General features: G+C 40.6%; 1 protein-coding gene across 1 annotated transcript in view; it reads right to left on the bottom strand.

The window, feature by feature from the left end:
* Window positions 1–10,947: 10,947 nt before the first annotated feature.
* The window catches only part of LOC136308487 (defensin alpha 4-like), a 148,446-nt gene continuing 138,562 nt past the window's right edge, over window positions 10,948–20,831 (bottom strand). The window contains exon 2 of the mRNA XM_066235872.1: window positions 10,948–11,179. Within this exon, the coding sequence (XP_066091969.1) occupies window positions 11,067–11,179 (113 nt within the window). The 3' untranslated portion in view covers window positions 10,948–11,066. The remainder of the gene's footprint in view (window positions 11,180–20,831) is intronic.

Consider the following 20,831-nt stretch of genomic DNA (forward strand, 5'->3'; position numbering starts at 1 on the left):
TAACATACAGAAGTCAATAGCCTTTCTATATTCCAACAATGAAACAATTGAGAACGAACTCTAAAGAATAATACCCTTCATGATTGCAACCAAAAAAAAAAAATACTTAGAAATAAACAGAACAAAGAATGTAAAGGACTTATATAATGAAAACTATAAACCATTGTTAAGGGAAATCGAAAAAGATATAATGAGATGGAAGAATATACCTTGTTCTTGGCTAGGAAGAATAAATATAATCAAGATGGCCATATTGCCCAAAGCAATATACAAATTTAATGCAATTCCCATCAAACTTCTAATGACATTTTTTAAAGAAATAGAGCAAAAAATCATCAGATGTATATGGAACTATAAAAACCCCCGAATAGCCAAAGCAATCCTAAAGAAAAAGAATGAAGCTGGGGGCATTACAATACCTGACTTCAAACTCTATTATAGGGCCACGACAATCAAAACATCATGGTATTGGCAGAAAAATAGACATTTAGACCAATGGAACAGAATAGAAAGTCCAGAAATAAAACCACATATATATGGTCAAATAATTTTTGATAAAGGGGCCAACAACACACAATGGAGAAAAGAAAGCCTCTTCAATAAATGGTGCTGGGAAAACTGGAAAGCCATATGCAAAAGAATGAAACTGGACTACAGTTTGTCCCCCTGTACAAAAATTAACTCAAAATGGATCAAAGATCTAAACATAAGACCTGAAACAATTAAATACATAGAAGAAGACATAGGTACTCAACTCATGGACCTGGGTTTTAAAGAGCATTTTATGAATTTGACTCCACAGGCAAGAGAAGTGAAAGCAAAATTAATGAATGGGACTACATCAGACTAAGAAGTTTTCGCTCAGCAGGAGAAACTGATAACAAAATAAACAGAAAGCCAACTGAATGGGAAATTATATTTTCAAACAACAGCTCAGATAAGGGCCTAATATCCAAAATATACAAAGAACTCATAAAACTCAACAACAAACAAACAAACAATCCAATAAAAAAATGGGAAGTGGATATGAGCAGACACTTCTCCCAGGAAGAAATACAAATGGCCAAGAGATATATGAAAAGATGCTCATCTTCTTTAGCTATTAGAGAAATGCAAATCAAAACAGCAATGAGATACCACCTCACACCTGTTCGATTAGCTATTATTAGCAAGACAGGTAATAGCAAATGTTGGAGAGGCTGTGGAGAAAAAGGAACCCTCATCCACTGTTGGTGGGAATGTAAAGTAGTACAACCATTATGGAAGAAAGTATGATGGTTCCTCAAAAAACTGAAAATAGAACTACCTTATGACCCAGCAATCCCTCTACTCTGTATATACCCCATAAACTCAGAAACATTGATATGTAAAGACACATGCAGCCCCATGTTTATTGCAGCATTGTTCACAGTGGCCAGGACATGGAAACAACCAAAAAGCCCGTCAATAGATGACTGGATAAAGAAGATGTGGCACATATACACTATGGAATACTACTCAGCCATAAGAAATGATGACATCGGATCATTTACAGCAAAATGGTGGGATCTTGATAACATGATACAAAGCGAAATAAGGAAATCAGAAAAAACCTGGAACTGCATTATTCCATACGTAGGTGGGACATAAAATTGAAACTAAGAGACATTGATAAGAGTGTGGTGGTTACGGGGGGGGGGGAGGGGAAAATGGGAGAGGGAAAGAGGGAGGGGGAGGGGCACAAAGAAAACAAGATAGAAGGTAACAGAGGATAATCTGACTTTGGGTGATGGGTATGCAACATAATTGAACGACATGATAACCTGGACTTGTTATCTTTGAATATGTGTATCCTGATTTATTGATGTCACCCCATTAAAAAGTAAAATTATTATAAAAAATTTTTTCATTCAATATTTGCATATAATTAGGTTGTACTTTTTTAGCATAAGTTTACTGTTATAGTCCATTATGCATGTATAGCCTGAGAATAGTATATAGAACATTTAACTATTTCTGGAAACAGATCTAGAATTCTGTCTGTGCTTCTGTACCCCTTGATGCTAGTGAATGCTGGGGTTTAGAACATCAGTGGGTAAGAGCAAGGGAACAGTAAGACCACTGAAAACTAAAATGAGTGAGTCAGAGCTATGGCCATTCCCAAATTCAGGCATCATCCAGAAGTCAAATGACATCTATGTGGTTACTCATTGGAGACATATCTCTAAAGTGTATAATTTTCCTCAATTTTCTTGGTTGTTATACTGTTAAAAAATGTACTGTATCTTAACTGAAACCATACAAAAATGTTGTGTGTTTGCATATAAAATTTACAAAGTGTCTAAATTCAGATAAATGTAAACAGATTTTCAGTTACAGGGATATATCATGGGACTTTTGAGATTTGTCTGATACTTACAATAATGATTCGTTTTGTAAGCCTTTCCATGTATGGAAACAGTCTCGTCTCCCTGTTCTTTTCCTGTTAAGTGACAGTGGAATGTATTCTCATCATAACAACAATCACATCATTCAGAAAATGTCATGTCTTCTAGAGATCTGTAGCCCAGCTGAGGGCCAGTACATGAATAAAATGTGTTCAAAAAGAAAAAAAAAAAGAATGGGTCAAAGAAGAAATAAGCTCAGAGATCAAAAGATATATACAGACAAATGAAAATGACAATACAACATATCAGAATCTATGGGATGCAACAAAAGCAGTGATAAGAGGGAAGTTCATATCATTTCAGGCATATATGAACAAACAAGAGAGAGCCCAAGTGAACCACTTAACTTCACACCTTAAGGAACTGGAAAAAGAAGAACAAAGACAACCCAAAACTAGCTGAAGAAAGGAGATAATAAAAATCAGAGCAGAAATAAATGAAATAGAGAACAGAATAATTATAGAAAAAATTAATAGAACAAGGAGCTGGTTCTTTGAAAAGATCAACAAAATTGACAAACCTTTGGCAAGACTTAACAAGGAAAAAAGAAAAAGAACTCATATAAACAAAATCCAAAATGAAAGAGGAGAAATCACCACGGACATCATAGATATACAAAGAATTATTGTAGAGTACTATGAAAAACTTTATGCCACTAAATTCAACAACCTAGAAGAAATGGATAAATTCCTAGAACAATACAACCTTCCTAGACTGAGTGAAGAAGCAGAAAGCCTAAACAGATCTATTAGTAGAGAAGAAATAGAAAAAACCATTAAAAACCTCCCCAAAAATAAAAGTCCAGGCCCAGACGGCTATATTAGCGAATTTTATCAAACATTCAAAGAAGACTTGGTTCTTATTCTACTGAAAGTCTTCCAAAAAATTGAGGAAGAAGCAATACTACCAAACACATTTTATGAGGCGAACATAACCCTCATACCAAAACCAGGCAAGGATGAAACAAAAAAAGAAAACAACAGACCAATATCTCTAATGAATACAGATGCTAAAATTCTAAACAAAATACTAGCCAATCAAATACAACAACATATTAAAAAAATAATACATCATGATCAAGTGGGATTGATCTCAGAATCTCAAGGATGGTTCAACATATGTAAAACGGTTAATGTAATACACCATATCAACAAAACAAAGAACAAAACCCACATGATCTTATCAATAGATGCAGAAAAGGCATTTGGTAAAATACAACACAATTTTATGTTTAAGACTCTCAACAAAATGGGTATAGAAGGAAAATATCTCAACATGATAAAGGCCATATATGATAAGCCATCAGCTAACATCATATTAAATGGACAAAAGTAAAGGCTTTTCCCTTAAATCAGGAACAAGACAGGGTGTCCACTCTCTCCACTCTTATTTAATGTGGTACTAGAGGTTCTAGCCAGAGCAATCAAACAAGACAAAGAAATAAAAGTCATCCATATCGGAAAAGAAGAAGTAAAGGTATCACTTTTTGCAGATGATATAATCCTATACATTGAAAACCCAAAAGAATCCACAAAAAGACTACTAGAAACAATAAGCCAATACAGTAAGGTCGCAGGATACAATATTAACATACAAAAGTCCATAGCTTTTCTATGTGCCAAGAATGAAACATTTGAGAACAAACTCAAAAATATAATCCCCTTCACTATTGCAACAACAACAAAAATAAAATACCTAGAAATAAGCATAAGAAAGAATGTAAAGGACTTATATAATGAAAACTACAAACCATTGTTAAGGGAAATTGGAAAAGATACAATGAGATGGAAGAATATTCCTTGTTCTTGGTTAAGAAGAATAAATATAATCAAGATGGCCATTTTACCCAAAGCAATATACAAATTTAATGCAATTCCCATCAAAATTCCAATGACATTTTTTAAAAAAATGGAACAAAAAACCATCAGATTTATATGGAACTATAAAAAACCCCGAATAGCCAAAGCAATCCTAAAGAAAAAGAATGAAGGTGGGGGCATTACAATACTTGACTTCAAACTCTATTATAGGGTCACAACAATCAAAAGAGCATGGTATTGGCTGAAAAATAGACACTCTGATCAATGGAACAGAATAGAAAGCCCAGAAATAGAACCACATATATATGGTCAAATAATTTTTGAAAATGGGGCCAAGAACACACAATGGAGAAAAGAAAGCCTCTTCAAAAAATGGTGCTGCGAAAACTGAAAAGCCACATGCAAAAGAATAAACTGGACTACAGTTTGTCTCCTTGTACTAAAATTAATTCAAAATGGATCAAAGATCTAAATATAAGACCTGAAACAATAAAGTACATAGAAGAAGACATAGGTACTAAAATCATGGACCGTGCTTTTAAAGAGAATTTTATGAATTTGACTCCAAAGGCAAGAGAAGTGAAGGCAAAAATTAATGAATGGGACTACATCAGACTAAGAAGTTTTTGCTCAGCAAGAGAAACTGGTAACAAAATAAACAGACAGCCAACTAAATGGGAAATGATATTTTCAAACAACTGCTCAGATAAGGGCCTAATATTCAAAATATACAAAGAACTCATAAAACTCAACAACAAACAAACAAACAATCCAATAAAAAATAGGAAGAGGACATGAACAGACACTTCTCCCAGGAAGAAATACAAATGGCCAACACATATATGAAAAGATGTTCATCTTCTTTAGTTATTAGAGAAATGCAAATCAAAACTGCAATGAGATACCACCTCACACATGTTAGATTAGCTTGGTGTTTCCCAACGTGGGACCCACGCCCCACAGGGGGGCAATTCGATAGTTAAGGGGAGCAATTTGAAAATGGACTCGACAAGACTTTAACTCTTTCGCCCCGGGCCATTTAAATGCAATGCTAGATATCGGTGCCAAATTTAACAAAAAATGCAATTCTTAAATAATTGCGGTAAATAATTATTAAGTATAATTTCGTTTGACGAGACCAAAATATCACCTGGGTGATTGGCATCGTCAAGTAAACTTCGTCCTGGGTTCACCGCGGAGCATGCCGTCTGCCGCGAGGAACCCCGGAGGTTTAAAAACTCACTAAACAACGCAGTTATTCTCACCTAATTGGCCCATCACAACTTCTGTAGTGTTTCACATCATTCAGTTGGTGTTAATTTGAAATAAGTGTCAGTCAAAACTGTTGTAAAAGTTCGTTGATTTAATAAATATACATATATATTGTATAGATATAATTGGTAAGTATTTGATTTTATTTTTATCAATATTAAACTTTTTATTAAGTACTTCTTGCATCGGGGCTAGAAAGCACTAATATTTTATAAATATTATTGGGGCTATAATAGTGCATGCATGACAATTTTAATTTTAGAAGCACAACTTTTCAGAAAATTTTGTCAAGTGGAAAAAATATAGATACCTTTTGATTTGCAGTGGTAGTGTAGTAATTGTGTTATATACATTTAAATAAATATGAATTTTTAGTATACGTTTACTCTATGTCACATTGAATATATTTTAACACATATTTTAATATTAGTTTTTAATTGATCTTATTTTTATTTGTTATAGCCCATAGTAAAATTAGTGGTGCAAGCAAGAAAAAAACTCGTCAATATTTGGAGGAATATTTAAAATTTTGGTTCATACCCACTATTTACGATGAGTGGATTCCTTTTTGTCTTTTATGCAAGCAATGCTTGGCCAACGAATCAATGAAACGAGGTCGTCTTGAGGCACATTTGAAGGCGAAACATAGTGCTCATATTAATTCAGATTTGAGTTACTTTAAAACTTTAAAGAAAAATTTTGAAAAAGGAACAACATTAAAGTCTCTATTTACGCTCATACTTCAACTAATAATCGTGTTCTTGAGGCTAGTTATCAAATTTCTTTATTCACAGCTAAAACTGGAGAAAATCACACTTAGGAGAGAATTTAATAAAACCATCAATATCAGCATTTCTTAAAACGATTCTTGAAAAAGATGACAAAGATGTAAAAGCTATGCCACTCAGTAACAATTCTGTTAGCAGAAGAATAGACGAAATGAGTGAGGATATTGAAAAACAACTTATTGAAAAGCTGAAAACAAGAAAATTCTCCTTGCAAATGGATGAATCAACTTTGAGAGACAGTGAGGCAGTATTGATAACTTACGTAAGATATATTGATAAAGGACATTTTGCTGAAGAAATGTTGTTCTGTAAAAGATTAGAAAGCACCACTACCTCCAAAGATATATATATATAATAAGCTAACAAACTACTTAGATGTCAATGATATACCAATGAAAAATATAACATCTTGTGCTGCAGATGGTGCTCCCAATATGATGGGCAAGAAAAATGGCTGCTTAAAATTGATGAAAGATGCAAATCCAGAAATGATTCTTGTGCATTGTTATTCATAGGGAAAACTTGGTAGCTAAAAACATCTCGCCTGTTCTGAATGAAGTATTACATACAGTAATAAAGTGTGTTAATGCTATTAAAGCTAGTGCCAAATGTGAACGTCTTTTCAAGCTATTTTGTGAAAAACAAAATGAAGACCATGTGATACTTTTACTTCATACTGAAGTCAGATGGCTATCTAAAGGAAACTGTGTGAAAAGATTTATGGAACTGTTTGATACTCTTAGTGATTTTTTAAGCAACAAACCTGAAATGAAGTATCTGTTCACAATAGATGGTAAAGCATTTGTGAGTTATTTAGCTGATATCTTTGAAAAACTAAATATATTAAATAAGCAAATTCAAGGAACAAATAAAACTCTTGTTGATGCAAAAGCAAAGATATTTGGTTTCATTACCAATATTGAGTTATGTCAGAAACATATTAACAACAAAAACTTTAAACAGTTTCATTGGCTTCAAAAATGTGAAGTAACTGATACCGCTTTACTTGTTATTGTCAATCATTTGAATATTCTATCGGCTGATTTAAAAGAAAGATTTTCTGATTTAAAACAAATTGATTTCCCAACATGGATGATGCAGCCAATGTTAGTGGATTTGTCTGATATATCAACTATGTAGTATCAAGAAGAACTCGCAGAATTGCAAAATGATGAGTCAGTTAAAGCTTTATTTAATATCAAAGGAGCGATGGCATGGCTTTGTGAGGAAACAGAAATCAAATACCCAAATTCAACCAAATGTGCAAGAAAACTATTGCTACCATTTCCACCTTCATTTTTAGTTGAATGTGGATTTAGTGCTGTAAATGATTTACTGGTAAAAAAAAGAAATTGGCTGGATATAACACAATGTGGAGACTTGAGACTAAAGCTAACCAAATTGGAACCTAATATAAAATCTCTGTGCAGCAAGCATCAAGCGCAAGGATCACACTAAATAAAAATAATAAATTAATATAGAAAAATCTGTATTAAAATTATTTGGAATTTAAATTTCTGTTTTTCATTATATGTTTTGAAATTTACTTACTGTGTTTTGTTAACAATTTCATAGTGATTTCTTCCTAGAACCTATCATTTATGTTTATTAAATGAACAAATCAATTTTTTAATGTTAAAAATTATGTATGTTACATAGGGGGGGCATAAAAATTTTAGAAAGGTTAAGGTGGGGCATGGCACAAAAAAGGTTGGGAAACACTGGATTAGCTATTATTAACAAGACAGGTAATAGCAAATGTTGGAGAGGCTGTGGAGAGAAAGGAACCCCCATTCACTGTTGATGGGAATGTAAAGTAGTACAACCATTATGGAAGAAAGTATGGTGGTTCCTGAAAAAATTAAAAATATAACTACCTTATGACCCAGCAATCCCTCTACTGGGTATATACCCCATAAACTCAGAAACATTGATACGTAAAGACACATGCAGCCCCATGTTTATTGCAGCATTGTTCACAGTGGCCAGGACATGGAAACAACCAAAAAGCCCGTCAATAGATGACTGGATAAAGAAGATGTGGCACATATACACTATGGAATACTACTCAGCCATAAGAAATGATGACATCGGATCATTTACAGCAAAATGATGGGATCTTGATAACATTATACGAAGTGAAATAAGTAAATCAGAAAAAAACAGGAACTGCATTATTCCATACATACGTGGGATATAAAAGTGAGACTAAGAGACATTGATAAGAATATGGTGGTTACAGGGGGTGGAAGAAAGGGAGGGGGAGGGGCACAAAGAAAACAAGATAGAAGGTGACAGAGGAAAATCTGACTTTGGGTGATGGGTAAGCAACATAATTGATTGACAAGATAACCTGGACATTTCTTTGAATATATGTACCCTGATTTATTGATGTCACCCTAGTAAAATTAATAAAAAACAAAACAAAACAAACAAAATAAACCATGGTACATATATACACAATGGAATACTATGGGGCCATGAAAAAGAAAGAAATCTTACCTTTTGCGACAATATAGATTGACCTGGAAAGTATTATGTTAAGTGAAATAAGCCAGATAGAGAAGGAAAAATATCATATGACCTCACTCATTTGAGAAACCCAATGAATAATATAGATGGAGGAACGGAATAGAGACAGAGGCGAGATCAAAGGGTCCAGAGGGTAAGTGGACAGAGGGAAAGGGAATGAGAGGATGGGATCAGAAAAGAGAAAGAGATTGGAAAATTATATACATATAACACAGTGTTATAGAATGCAGAAAAGCAAATCCTGGAGTGAAAAGGGGGGTGCTTTGCAGGGAGGGGGAAAAGGGGAAAGTTGTGGGGAACACGGGGAGGAGGGGATGCATTCGGGGGGACACTAGAATCTATGTAAACACAATAATTTAAAATAAAAAAAATGAAGTACTGTTATTGCTTCACACGTGTGCTTAGCTACGGCTTGTGTATCTGTCTCGCTGTTCCCACTGGAGGACAGTAGCACTGGACGTGGCCCCTGTGCTCTGATCGTGAGGGGGACAGTGACAGCACATGGACGGCAGAGCGGGGAGATGAGAGACGCCCGTCCTCAAGGGTGTGGTGGAGCCCTGTCCCCACTTCCCGGGCTGTCTGTGTGGGAATTGTGGGGAGAAAGATGCTCCTTACTTTCTGCAGTCCCCGGTGGCTGGGTCCTGGGGTGCAGGTGTGGCTGACAGCAGTCTGCTCCGGTGACTGAGGTGAGGGGTCTTTCCTGCACTGATAGTGAGAACTGCAGCCCCAGGAGTCCTGGCTTTGTTCCTCTCCTGAGGCTCGGGGCAGTGTGTCTGCTGACTCAGAAGTGCTGTACGGGCTCTGTTTGGCATGCTGTTCTTTCCTCATCAGTTTTTGGAAATGGAATAGTTGGCCGATTTATAGTGTTTATGTACGAGTTCATGAAATTCACACTTTGTCCCAGGTACTGTGTGCACTGTCAGGGTTTGTCTTTTCTCTCTGATTCTGGTTTTTGTCTACAAGATATTTTGAATTTTTATGTGGTTTTAATATTTGCAGTATTTGGAATTTTGTCCCTTTCCTACCATGGTTTGTAAAGGTGGGTGTCCCATGTGTCAGTGCTCTCGTGTCCTGGCTGGGGGCGGGAACAGCTGAGAGGGGCGCATGCTGACTGATGGTGAAGGTTCAGAGTAAAGTGTGACTGGATGACTGTTTGCAGGGAAGAGTCTCCTGCAATGACAGTGGCCACAGGGCAAGGAGCGAAGAGAAGGTTCTATGAGCACAGCACAGCCTCAGCGTAGAATCCAAGGTCGTGCTTTAGGATGTGTGTGGCGACCATGGATCAGAAAGAGGAGAGCAGAGAGTGGCTGTCCTCTGGAAATAAGGCTTCTCTGTCTTGGTGGCTTCCCTGCAGCCTCCCTCTCAGCTCAGGACTGAGCGGCTGTCCGTGGCATTGCTAAAAACATACCATTTCTTGCTAGATTATATTAGAATCAGTACGGGATTATTGTAACTAGTAGACTGAATCTGTTTAAAGAGAGATAGTGTGTTGACACCAACTGTTTTCTTCGACATTGACTCATCTACCTTTTGTTGTCCAAATGAGCCCATTGAGGTCACGGTCACTGGGCATGCTGAGCTTTACCAGTGGCTCTGGGATCCCCTTTCTCAGGTCATTATTTGAGACCACCGATGCTGGTCAGTCTGCTCCGGTTTGGGTGTAGTTCTTACTTTTCTCTGTTGGTGGTACCCTGAGGCATTAGGTCACTTGATTTTGTTGATATAGCTTTGAAGATGCACATGTGACTAAAACCCCTGCTTATCCTGAGAAAATATACATATCACTGCCCTCTCCCATCTTAAAATTAAAGGACATGTAACACAGTCCATTGGAACCAGTTTTTCTGAAGTGAACCACACCTTTGTGTATACACCAAACACCTTTGTCCTTTGAATTTTATTACGAATGGATTAAGTTTTGTCTGTTAAGCTTGCTGTAATTATGTTCATTTTTTTCTGGTTTAGTTAATGCCGTGTAATACTCAAATTGTTCATTATTGGGATGGAAAAGCTGTATAACTTAATATACACCATTTAGGACAGAATTGTCGATATGGTGAACCACACATGTAAGAAAAATGAAATGTAAAATAAAAGGCAAACAGTGAGTTTAATGCTTGAAGTTTATTCTGGAGAGAAAAAGGAGAGAAGGGACAGGTACACAGACTTAATGCACTCTCGGGTCCTCAGTGGAATATCACAGTGCTCTGGGTCTCAGTCCACAAAGCTCAGCGAGAGCAAAGATTGTATAGACGGCCATTCTTCCTACAGCTCCCAGAGAGACGCTCATCTCTATTGCATCTGCCATTTCTGCACGTGCAGACGGTGACTCTTCGAAGGCCTGCGGAGGGAAGAGGAGGGTCAGGCACGGTGGGAACAGGCACAGGGAGCAGAGGCACAGCCAGTATCAGGGACATCTACTCAGAGGAGATGTGTCTACTATGGGAGACCATACCTGCTGAATTAGGGTGAAAGGTCACGTGTCTGTGTAAATCACAAGCACTGGCTGACTCTGCATTGGTCACACAGACACATGACCATCTCTGACCTGAGTTGATCCCATCCATTCTCATTCTCTCTGCCGCTCCCATCCTCCTGTCCCCTTGTGGTCCCTGGTTTTCTCCCTCCTCATGTCATCCCCAACTGTGAGCCTTGACTCCTCGCCCCTCTTACAGGCCCTCTGATGGGGTCAGATCCAGTAGCACATGGACAGGTGTCACCTGAAGCTTCTCGAGCGATGCGTTCCTCTTCTGTGAAGGAGATGGCCACGTCCTGGTCCTCAGCCTCAGGCTAGTCTTAGGCGGGCACCTGGTCAGCTGTCTCCCACAGGGGCTCAGCCCGGGCCTGGAAGGTCAGCAGGAGCAGGGCAGAGAGGAGGGTGAGGGTCCTCATGGCTGAGAGTCCCCTGGAGCTGCGGGTCGGGTGAGGGCAGAGTGAGTGGTGGGGAGGGCAGAGCCAGCCTGCATTTATAGTGGGGTGGGCGGGGCTCAGTGACCACAGTGCAGTGAGGGCAGCAGGACCTCCCAGCCTCTTTGATGCTCCTGTCCCCTCCCCTTTTTGGCAGCACGCGTCCATGGTCTCAGTGCCCACACTTGTTTCATGTTGATAGTGATGATGAGGACCTGGTGTGTGTTTCATGTGCCATCTGCTTGGGTATTTACCTTATAGTGTGCAAAGAGGACAAAGACTAGAGCTCTCAGCCAGTGAGCAGAGGGAACAATGTTCTTCTGTGTCTAATGTGGGGCCCTGCTCACCTTTGGAGACCCTGGCACTTAAACTAAACTGTTGCCTCCATGTAGTAGAGGGTCCAACCTGCAAGTTGAGGGTCATCACTACCCAGTGAGGGAGGTTTTAATATCTTAGGTTATAGGCTCCTGCGGTGGAGGGGACAGTGACTCAGGCTCATATGAGGTGAGCATACGGGACACAATGGAAGGACTTGGTCAGAGCAAATCAGAAGGACACAGGGTTAAGGACGTCAGTAGAATCTGTGCTCATCACATAAACCACTGACCAGTTACTTAGGTTCTTCTATGAAAATAGCAAAGACAATAAAGTTTCCAGAGCCCATTATGAGATTTGTGATGTTTTTTTATAAAAGTATTAATTTTGCCCTAGCTGTTCGGCCAAGCATGTGGATGTCCCAGATTTGACTCCTGGTCAGGGCACACAAAAGAGGCGCCATCTGCTTCTCCACCCTTCCCCTTCTTGCTTCTCTCTCTCTCTCTTTCAGTTTCTCTTCCCCTTCTGCAGCCTTAGCTCGATTGCAGTGAGTTGGCCACAAGTGCTTAGGATGCCTCCATGTCCTCCTCCTCAGGCACTAAGAAGAGTTTGGTTGCTGAGCAACTGAGCTACTGCCCAGATGTGGAAAGCATAGGCCCTAGTGGGCTTACTGGCTGGGTTTCGATTAAGGTGCATGAGAAGAGTCTATCTGAGCCTCCTCTCCTCTCACTGAATAAGAACATATATATATATGCTTTGTGCATATATATATTTATGCACAAAGGAAAGTTGACAAGGTAGCTGAGTGATGAGGGAGAACATCAGTCCTTCCTTCCTCACTGTCCTACCTCTGTTCTGTTGGAACCTGCACAGCCACATACTGCGTTTCCTATTTCTTTTTTTTAAAATTTATTTATTTATTCATTTTTAGAGAGGAGAGAGAGGGAGAGAGAGGAGAGAGAGACAGAGAGAGAGAAGGGGGAGGAGCTGGAAGCATCAACTCCCATATGTGCCTTGACTAGGCAAGCCCAGGGTTTTGAACCGGCAACCTCAGCGTTTCCAGATCAACGCTTTATCCACTGCGCCACCACAGGTCAGGCCATTACTTTTCTTTTTAATAAAATTTGATCTATTGATTTTATGAGAGAGAGCTCATTTACTCTTGTGCACATGAGAGAAGCATCAATTCGCTGTTCTAGATGTTTCAATTCCTTGTGCATTCATTGGATGCTTCTCCTACGTGTTCTGACCTGGGATAGAACCACCACCTGAGGGATTCAGGATGATGCTATACCCACTGAGACAGCTGAGCAGGGCCTCTGTCTCTTTTTTTTAAAAAATTTTTTTAATTTATTTATTTTTTACAGAGACAGAGAGTGAGTCAGAGAGAGGGATAGACAGGGACAGACAGACAGGAATGGAGAGAGATGAGAAGCATCAATCATTAGTTTTTCCATTGTGCGTTGCAACACCTTAGTTGTTCATTGATTGCTTTCTCATATGTGCCTTGACCGTGGGCCTTCAGCAGACCGAGTAACCCCTTGGTTGAGCCAGCAACCTTGGGTCCAAGCTGGTGAGCTTTGCTCAAACCAGATGAGTCTGCACTTAAGCTGGCGACCTCGGGGTCTCGAACCTGGGTCCTTCCGCATCCCAGTCCGACGCTCTATCCACTGCGCCACCTCCTGGTCAGGCAGAGCCTCTGTCTCTTTATTCAACACAGGCTTTAGCCTGGACACAGTCATGTCAGCTGGCAAAAATCTGCAAAACTTTTTACAGTGTTCACCATCCCAGTGTGATGTATGTCACCATTCTTTAAAAACTTTTATTTTTTATTGATTTTAGAAAGAAAGGGAGGGAGAGAGAGATAAGAACATCAATCTGTTTCTCCATGTGCTCTGACCGGGTATCAAACTGGCAACCTATTAGCTTCAGACAATGCTCTAACAATACAGGCTAATTGGCTAGGGCTAAAGGTCATCAGTCAGTGCTCTCTTATTATAATTAAGGTCTGACAATTTTGTTATTTCTAAACATTTTCAGTTATAAACATAACTCCCATGAGTATATTTTACAAAAACTCACTTGCTATTTCTGAATCCCTTTTTATAAAAGTCTAGGAATGGAAACTTGGGTCCAAGCGTACGTCTTATAAATCTAATAGACATTAATCTATTGTCCTCTGCAGAGCTCACCCTGACATCAGTCACCAAACATATGAGCCCCACCGCTGCCCATCCTCAAGGAAAGGGGTTTAACAGGCCCCGTGTTTCCCCTATTTCATCCTCCTCTCTTCCAGCCTGGGCTCTGGGCAGACATGTGTCTGTTAGAAATACACTGGATGTCCCTGAACACCTGCACTCAGAGTGACCAGAAATGACATTTGGACGATTGAAATGTAATGTCTCAGAAGGGCCCATTTTTATTTTATTTTTTTATTTTTTATTTTTTTTTGTATTTTTCTGAAGCTGGAAATAAGGAGAGACAGTCAGACAGACTCCCGCATGCGCCCGACCAGGATCCACCCGGCACGCCCACCAGGGGCGACGCTCTGCCCACCAGGGGGCGATGCTCTGCCCCTCCGGGGCGTCGCTCTGCCACCACCAGAGCCACTCTAGTGCCTGGGGCAGAGGCCAAGGAGCCATCCCCAGCACCCGGGCCATCTTTGCTCCAATGGAGCCTTGGCTGCGGGAGGGGAAGAGAGAGACAGAGAGGAAGGAGGGGGGCGGGGTGGAGAAGCAAATGGGCTCTTCTCCTATGTGCCCTGGCCGAGAATCGAACCTGGGTCCCCCGCACGCCAGGCCGACGCTCTACCACTGAACCAACCAGCCAGGGCCAGAAGGGCCCATTTTTAAATAATAAAAATTACTGTTACTTTTTAATAGTTGTGTTATGCTATTGTTTCATATATCACACTGGGAAGGTGAACACTGTAAATGCAGTTACGCAGGTCTGTGCCTGCTGACATGACTGTGTTGAGCAATGAAACATGGCCCTGGTCGGCTGTCTCGGTGGACAGAACATCGTCCTGGAGCCCTGAGGCGGTGGGTCTGTCCCCAGTCAGGACACGTAGGAGAAGCAACCATTGAATACACAGGGAACTGGAACATTTAGCAGAGCACGAGTTGATGCTTCTCTCATGTGCATGAGAGTAAATGAGCTCTCTCTCATAAAATCAATACATCAAATTTTCTTAAAAAGAAAAGAAATAGGAAACACAGCATGTGGCTGTGCAGGTTTCAACAGAATAGAGGTAGGACCGTGAGGAAGGAGGGACTGGTGTTCTCCCTCATCACTCAGCTACTTTGTCAACTTTCCTTTGTGTGCATATATATATATACACACACACACACACACACACACACACACACACATACACACACACACACACACACACACTAGAAAGCCCGGCCGTCATACAAAATGACCGCTGTTCTAGATATTATAAATTGTAATTAAAATGATTTGTGCAGAGGTGTCTGCTAATTCAAACTGAATTACCCAGGGCAGGTGGTGTGGATGTCCCTTCGCTTAGTGCCCCACAGGGTTTCCCCCTTCTACTTGCTTAATTGCTTAAAGTAGAGTGCAATGAAGGAAACCACTGGTGGTACATTTCTTAAGAGCCACGGCTAGCTCAATAAATAAAGGTGATTTAAATATTAAAATGTTAATTCACATGTCAAAGATCTCTTTGTACACAATATTTCTTGTGTAGATCTTTCCATCATTTTTAAGCTCGCCTTGCAGAGGACCATCAATTATTTTTAATTTTACGTCCGTTCTTTCACGAACTCTTGAACAGGCAACATAAAGTTGACCATGTCCAAATGCAGGCTCAGGTAAAAAAATGCCAACACCCTTAAGCGTTTGGCCCTGAGACTTATTGATGGTCATAGCAAAGGCAAGTTTTACAGGAAATTGTCTACATCTCAATTGAAACGGCAACCCTGTTTGAGATGGAGCCAAATCAATTCTTGGAATGACATATATTTCACCTTTAGAGGAAGCAGTCAAAGACTTAGCTATTATGACATTATTTTTCAATTGGAGAAAGTCACCCAGATTCCATTCGGCAATACCAATCACAAAAGAGTTGCTGAACTTAATTTTCCTGCCATTATAAGCGGATTAAAGTTGTCTCGAACTGACAACATATAGCTATAAAATTCCATTTCTGAAATTTGTGATCTATTTTTTCCAGGATTATTTAAGCCAAGTTTAGGCTTCCAGCCTTGCTCTCCTCATGGAAAAAGTAAAGGATACATCATTGGGTCAAGATTTGGATCCCATGTGCTGATTCGCTTTAATTCAGTTTGTCCAGGTTGAGCCTTTGGGTAAATTGTTAAATCTCGCTCATGCGGTGGCTCTCCATCAGTGTTTTCAAATATGACAGCCACTTCGTTGGCTTGTTGGACATTATACCACCTTTGATCTAAGTTACGATCACAGACAATGGCCATGGCAATGCTGATTGCTGGCTCATTGCTTGCTATAGCATTAGAGGCCAACTTTTTTTCAACTTCGTGCATCATTTTATATGCAGTAGCAAATGGGTTAATGTCTTGAAATAATTCCCCCATTTCATTAAGTAAGGTCTCAGGAACTCTTTTATTCCATTCTAAACGTGCCGAACTGGCTTCTGAGGGATCAAGTATATATAATTGAGCAAACTTTCTTTTCCCATCAGAAGGATGCAAAGTTCCAGTTTGATGGTAAACTTGACCATGAAGTCGAAAGCAATAAAGTCCTGGTCCAGGCAAGTCAATTGGTTTGTTTCCTATGGATGCAAAAGCAAACAAACTATTAATGGATCAAATGCTATCCATGTACTGTTTGCTATTTGGATGCTGATTAGTCAATAATTTATTCAAGAGTGGTGGATAATTCTCAATTAGTGGAATTACAATGTTTCTGTACTTGCAACATTGAGAAAATTCTTTCTTGCCATGGTCAAATCGATTAGTTTCTAACTTGAAGTTTAAGGACTGACAGTGTTCACATTTAATATTTATGTCACCAGAGGAATGCTCAAAAATTAAAGTTTCTCTGTTTGAAACTGTTTTAATACTTTTTGCATTTCTGTCAACATTACTCTGTCATTTTTTTGCATTTCTCTGCTGCCTTTGTTCAAGGAACTCATTTTGTCGAGACAGGTTTTTTTGTCTTGCATCTGAGGCAAGCCTTGTTTCTCTATGCTCATCAGTCCCATTTTGCAGAGAAAGACGCATTTGCTCTGCGAGTGAAGCAAGCCTTGTCTTTCTCTGCTCAGTGGTTTCTGTTTGTCGAGAAAGCCATTTTTGTGCAGCTTTAGCTCCTTTTCTCTCCTCTTCAGTGCTGTATTTTCTAGGAGGCATTCTTAAAAGAAATTACATTAAGAGGTAGTTTTTATGTAAAACAGATGATTGCCAATGCAAACAAATGTTCACCTTCCCCCTGACCCGCTCAATTTGTGTTCAGCTGTGGCAACTTCACCCCATTGGCTAGTACAGTTACACAAGCAACCAATAAGCTATCGGCGACAAACAGACACTTAAGCCACATATAATATATATATATATATATATTTCTTTTTTGTTTTTCTTATTCAGTGAGAGGAGAGGAGGCCAAGACAGACTCCTGCATGCACTCTGACTGGAATCCACCAGGCAAGCCCACTAGGTCCTATGCTAGTCATGGGCAATCTTTTGAGCTTGGTGTTTCAAAATTCATCAATAAACCGAGCATAACTCGAGTGGTGTGTCACTTCGAGAAAAACGGCCTAACCAGAAGTCCCAGAACTATATGCCCTGCACTGGAGTTCTGTTGTTTTAGCCTACAGACCTCCTGCACAGAGTGTCTGCACTACAGCAAATGTTTTATCCTCACTACTGCACCTGGCCATGCAGGAGCCAAAGAAGAAATGTCCTTCTCGACATGTGGCCCCATACTTCTCTGGTATGTGGCCACATGTGGCTGCCTGTCATCAAAAATGGCTACACGTGTCAGTGCAGACACGCATGTCATAGGTTCGCCATCAATGTCCTATGCTCTCCCCATCTAGGGTAGTAGCTCTGTTGCTCAGCAACTGATTTTTTTTAAAATTTATTTATTTATTTTTTTATTTTACAGAGATAGAGAGTGAGTCAGAGAGAGAGATAGACAGGAACAGACAGACAGGAACGGAGAGAGATGAGAAGCATCATCATTAGTTTTTCATTGCGTGTTGCAACACCTTAGTTGTTCATTGCTACACCTTAGTTGTTCATTGATTGCTTTCTTACATGTGCCTTGACCGTGGGCCTTCAGCAGACTGAGCAACCCCTTGCTGGGCCAGCGGCCTTGGGTCCAAGCTGGTGAGCCTTGCTCAAACCAGATGAGCCTGCACTCAAGCTGGCGACCTCGGGGGCCTCGAACCTGGGTCCTTCCGCCTCCCAGTCCGATGCTCTATCCACTGCGCCACCGCCTGGTCAGGCAGCAACTGATTTTTTTTTTAATACTTGAGGAGGAAGACGTGGAGGCATTCTACGTCATCGGGGGCAACTAACTCCAATTGAGCCATGGCTGCAGGAGATGAAGAGAAACTGAGACAGAGATAGAGAAAGAGAGAGAGAGAGAGAGAGAGAGAGAGAGAGAGAGAGAGAGAAAGAGAAAGAGAGAGAGGGAGAGAGAGAAGTGAGACAGGAAGGAGTGGAGAAGCAGATGGGCACTTCTTGTTTGTGCACTGAAGCAGATGGGCACTTCTTGTTTGTGCACTGAGCAGGAGACAAATCTCGGACATCTACGTGCTTGGTCAAACAGCTTGGGCAAAATTAATACTTTTAGAATAAACATCAATGATCTCATAATGAGTCAGCAGAAACTTCATTGTTTTTGCTATTTTCATAGAAGAACCTAAGTAAGTGGTGAGCGGTTTTTGTGATGAGTACAGATTCTACTGACGTCCTTAACACTGTGTCCTTCTGCTTTGCTCTGACCAACTCCTTCCATTGTGTCATATGTGCTCACTTCACCTGAGCCTGAGTCACTGTCCCCTCCACCACAGGAGCCTATAACCTAAGATATTAAAATCTCCCCCACAGGGTAGTGATGACACTACACTTTCAGGTTGGACCCTCCACTCCATTGGTCAACTATTGAGTTTAAGTTTTGCGGTCTCCAGAGATGAGCAGGGCCCCAAAAGACACAGAAGAACGTAGTTGACTATTGTTCCCATTACTCACTGATGGAGAGCTCTAGTCCTTGTCCTCTTTGAACACTAGAAGGTAAATACCCAAGCAGATGGCACAGACAACACATGCCAGGTCCTCATCATCACTATCAACATGAAACAGCCCATGGACGTGTGCTGCCACAAAGGGGCAGAAACAGGAGCATCAAAGAGGCTGGGAGGCCCAGCAGCTCTCGCCCTAGGCCAGCCAGAGGACCCACTGCCCTCACTGCCCTATGATCATTGAGCCCCACCCACCCCACTATAAGTGCAGGCTGGCTCTGCCCTCCCCACCTCTCACTCTGCCCTCCCACCCGAACGACACCTCCAGGGGACTCTCAGCCATGAGGACCCTCGCCCTCCATTCTGCCCTGCTCCTCCGGGTCTTCCAGTCCCAGGCCGAGCCCCTGTTGGAGACAGCTGACCAGGTACCCACCCAGGACTAGCCTGAGGCCAAGAACCAGGATTTGGCCATCTCCTTCACAGAAGAGGAACGAGTCGCTGGAGAAGCTTCAGGTGACACCTGCCCACGTGCTACAGGGTCTGACCGCATCAGAGGGCCTGTCAGAGGACATGAGGTTGGGGATCACAGTCAAGGGTGCGGTGAGGGGGGAGAGAAAGAAGCACCGTTAGGAAAGAGGAGGATGGAGGAGGGACAGAGAATGTGACACGTGACCTTTCACCCTAACGCAGCAGGTATTGTCTGAGGCAATAGACAGGTCAGTTCTCAGTGTCTGTCCCTGATACTGGCTCTGCCTCTGCTCCCTGTGCCCGTGTCCACTGTGCCTGACCCTCCTCTTCCCTCCGCAGGCCTTGAGAGAAGAGCAAGTGCACATGCTGACCTGGCCTCTGCAGGGTTAATGAGTCTTATGCTGGAAGATGCATTAGCTTTGGTAACAAATACAACTTGCTGTCCAGTTACTTTGTGAACCGAAACTACAGCTCTGCCACGTTCCTCTGAAGACCTGACACAGCGTTTATCTGTGCACCTGCACCTTCTCTTCTCTCTCTCCATAATAAACTTCAAGCAGAAACTCACTGTTTAGCTTTTTCCTTCTTTCCATTTTTCTTTTTATTTATTTATTTTAATTTATTGTGTTTACATAGATTCTGGAGTCACCACAAATGCATCTCCCCTTTCCCTATTCCCCTCAACATCTCCCTCCCCTCTCCCCTTCAGGTTTATCCCATCCTATCATTTCTTTTCCCTCTGTCCTCTTTTCCTCTGGTCCCTTTGATCTCTCCTCTGTTTCAATTCTGTTCTTCAGTTCACATTGTTCATTGGATTCCTCAAATGAGTGAGGTCATATAATATTTTTCTTTTTCTACCTGGCTTATTTCACTTAATATAATATTTTCCAGGTCTCTTCATGTTGTTGCAAATAGTAAGATTCCCTTCCTTTTCATGGCTCCATAGTATTTCATTGTGTATATGTACCATGGCTTTTTAATCCACTCAATCACTGATGGACCCTTGGGCTGTTTCCAGATCTTGGCTATTATAAACAATGCTGACATAAACGTGAGGTGCATTTCTCCTTTTAATTCAGTGATATGGTGTTCTTGGGATATATTCCCAAAAGTGGGA

Source organism: Saccopteryx bilineata, chromosome 6, assembly GCF_036850765.1.
Source record: "Saccopteryx bilineata isolate mSacBil1 chromosome 6, mSacBil1_pri_phased_curated, whole genome shotgun sequence".
Lineage (NCBI taxonomy): Eukaryota > Metazoa > Chordata > Mammalia > Chiroptera > Emballonuridae > Saccopteryx > Saccopteryx bilineata.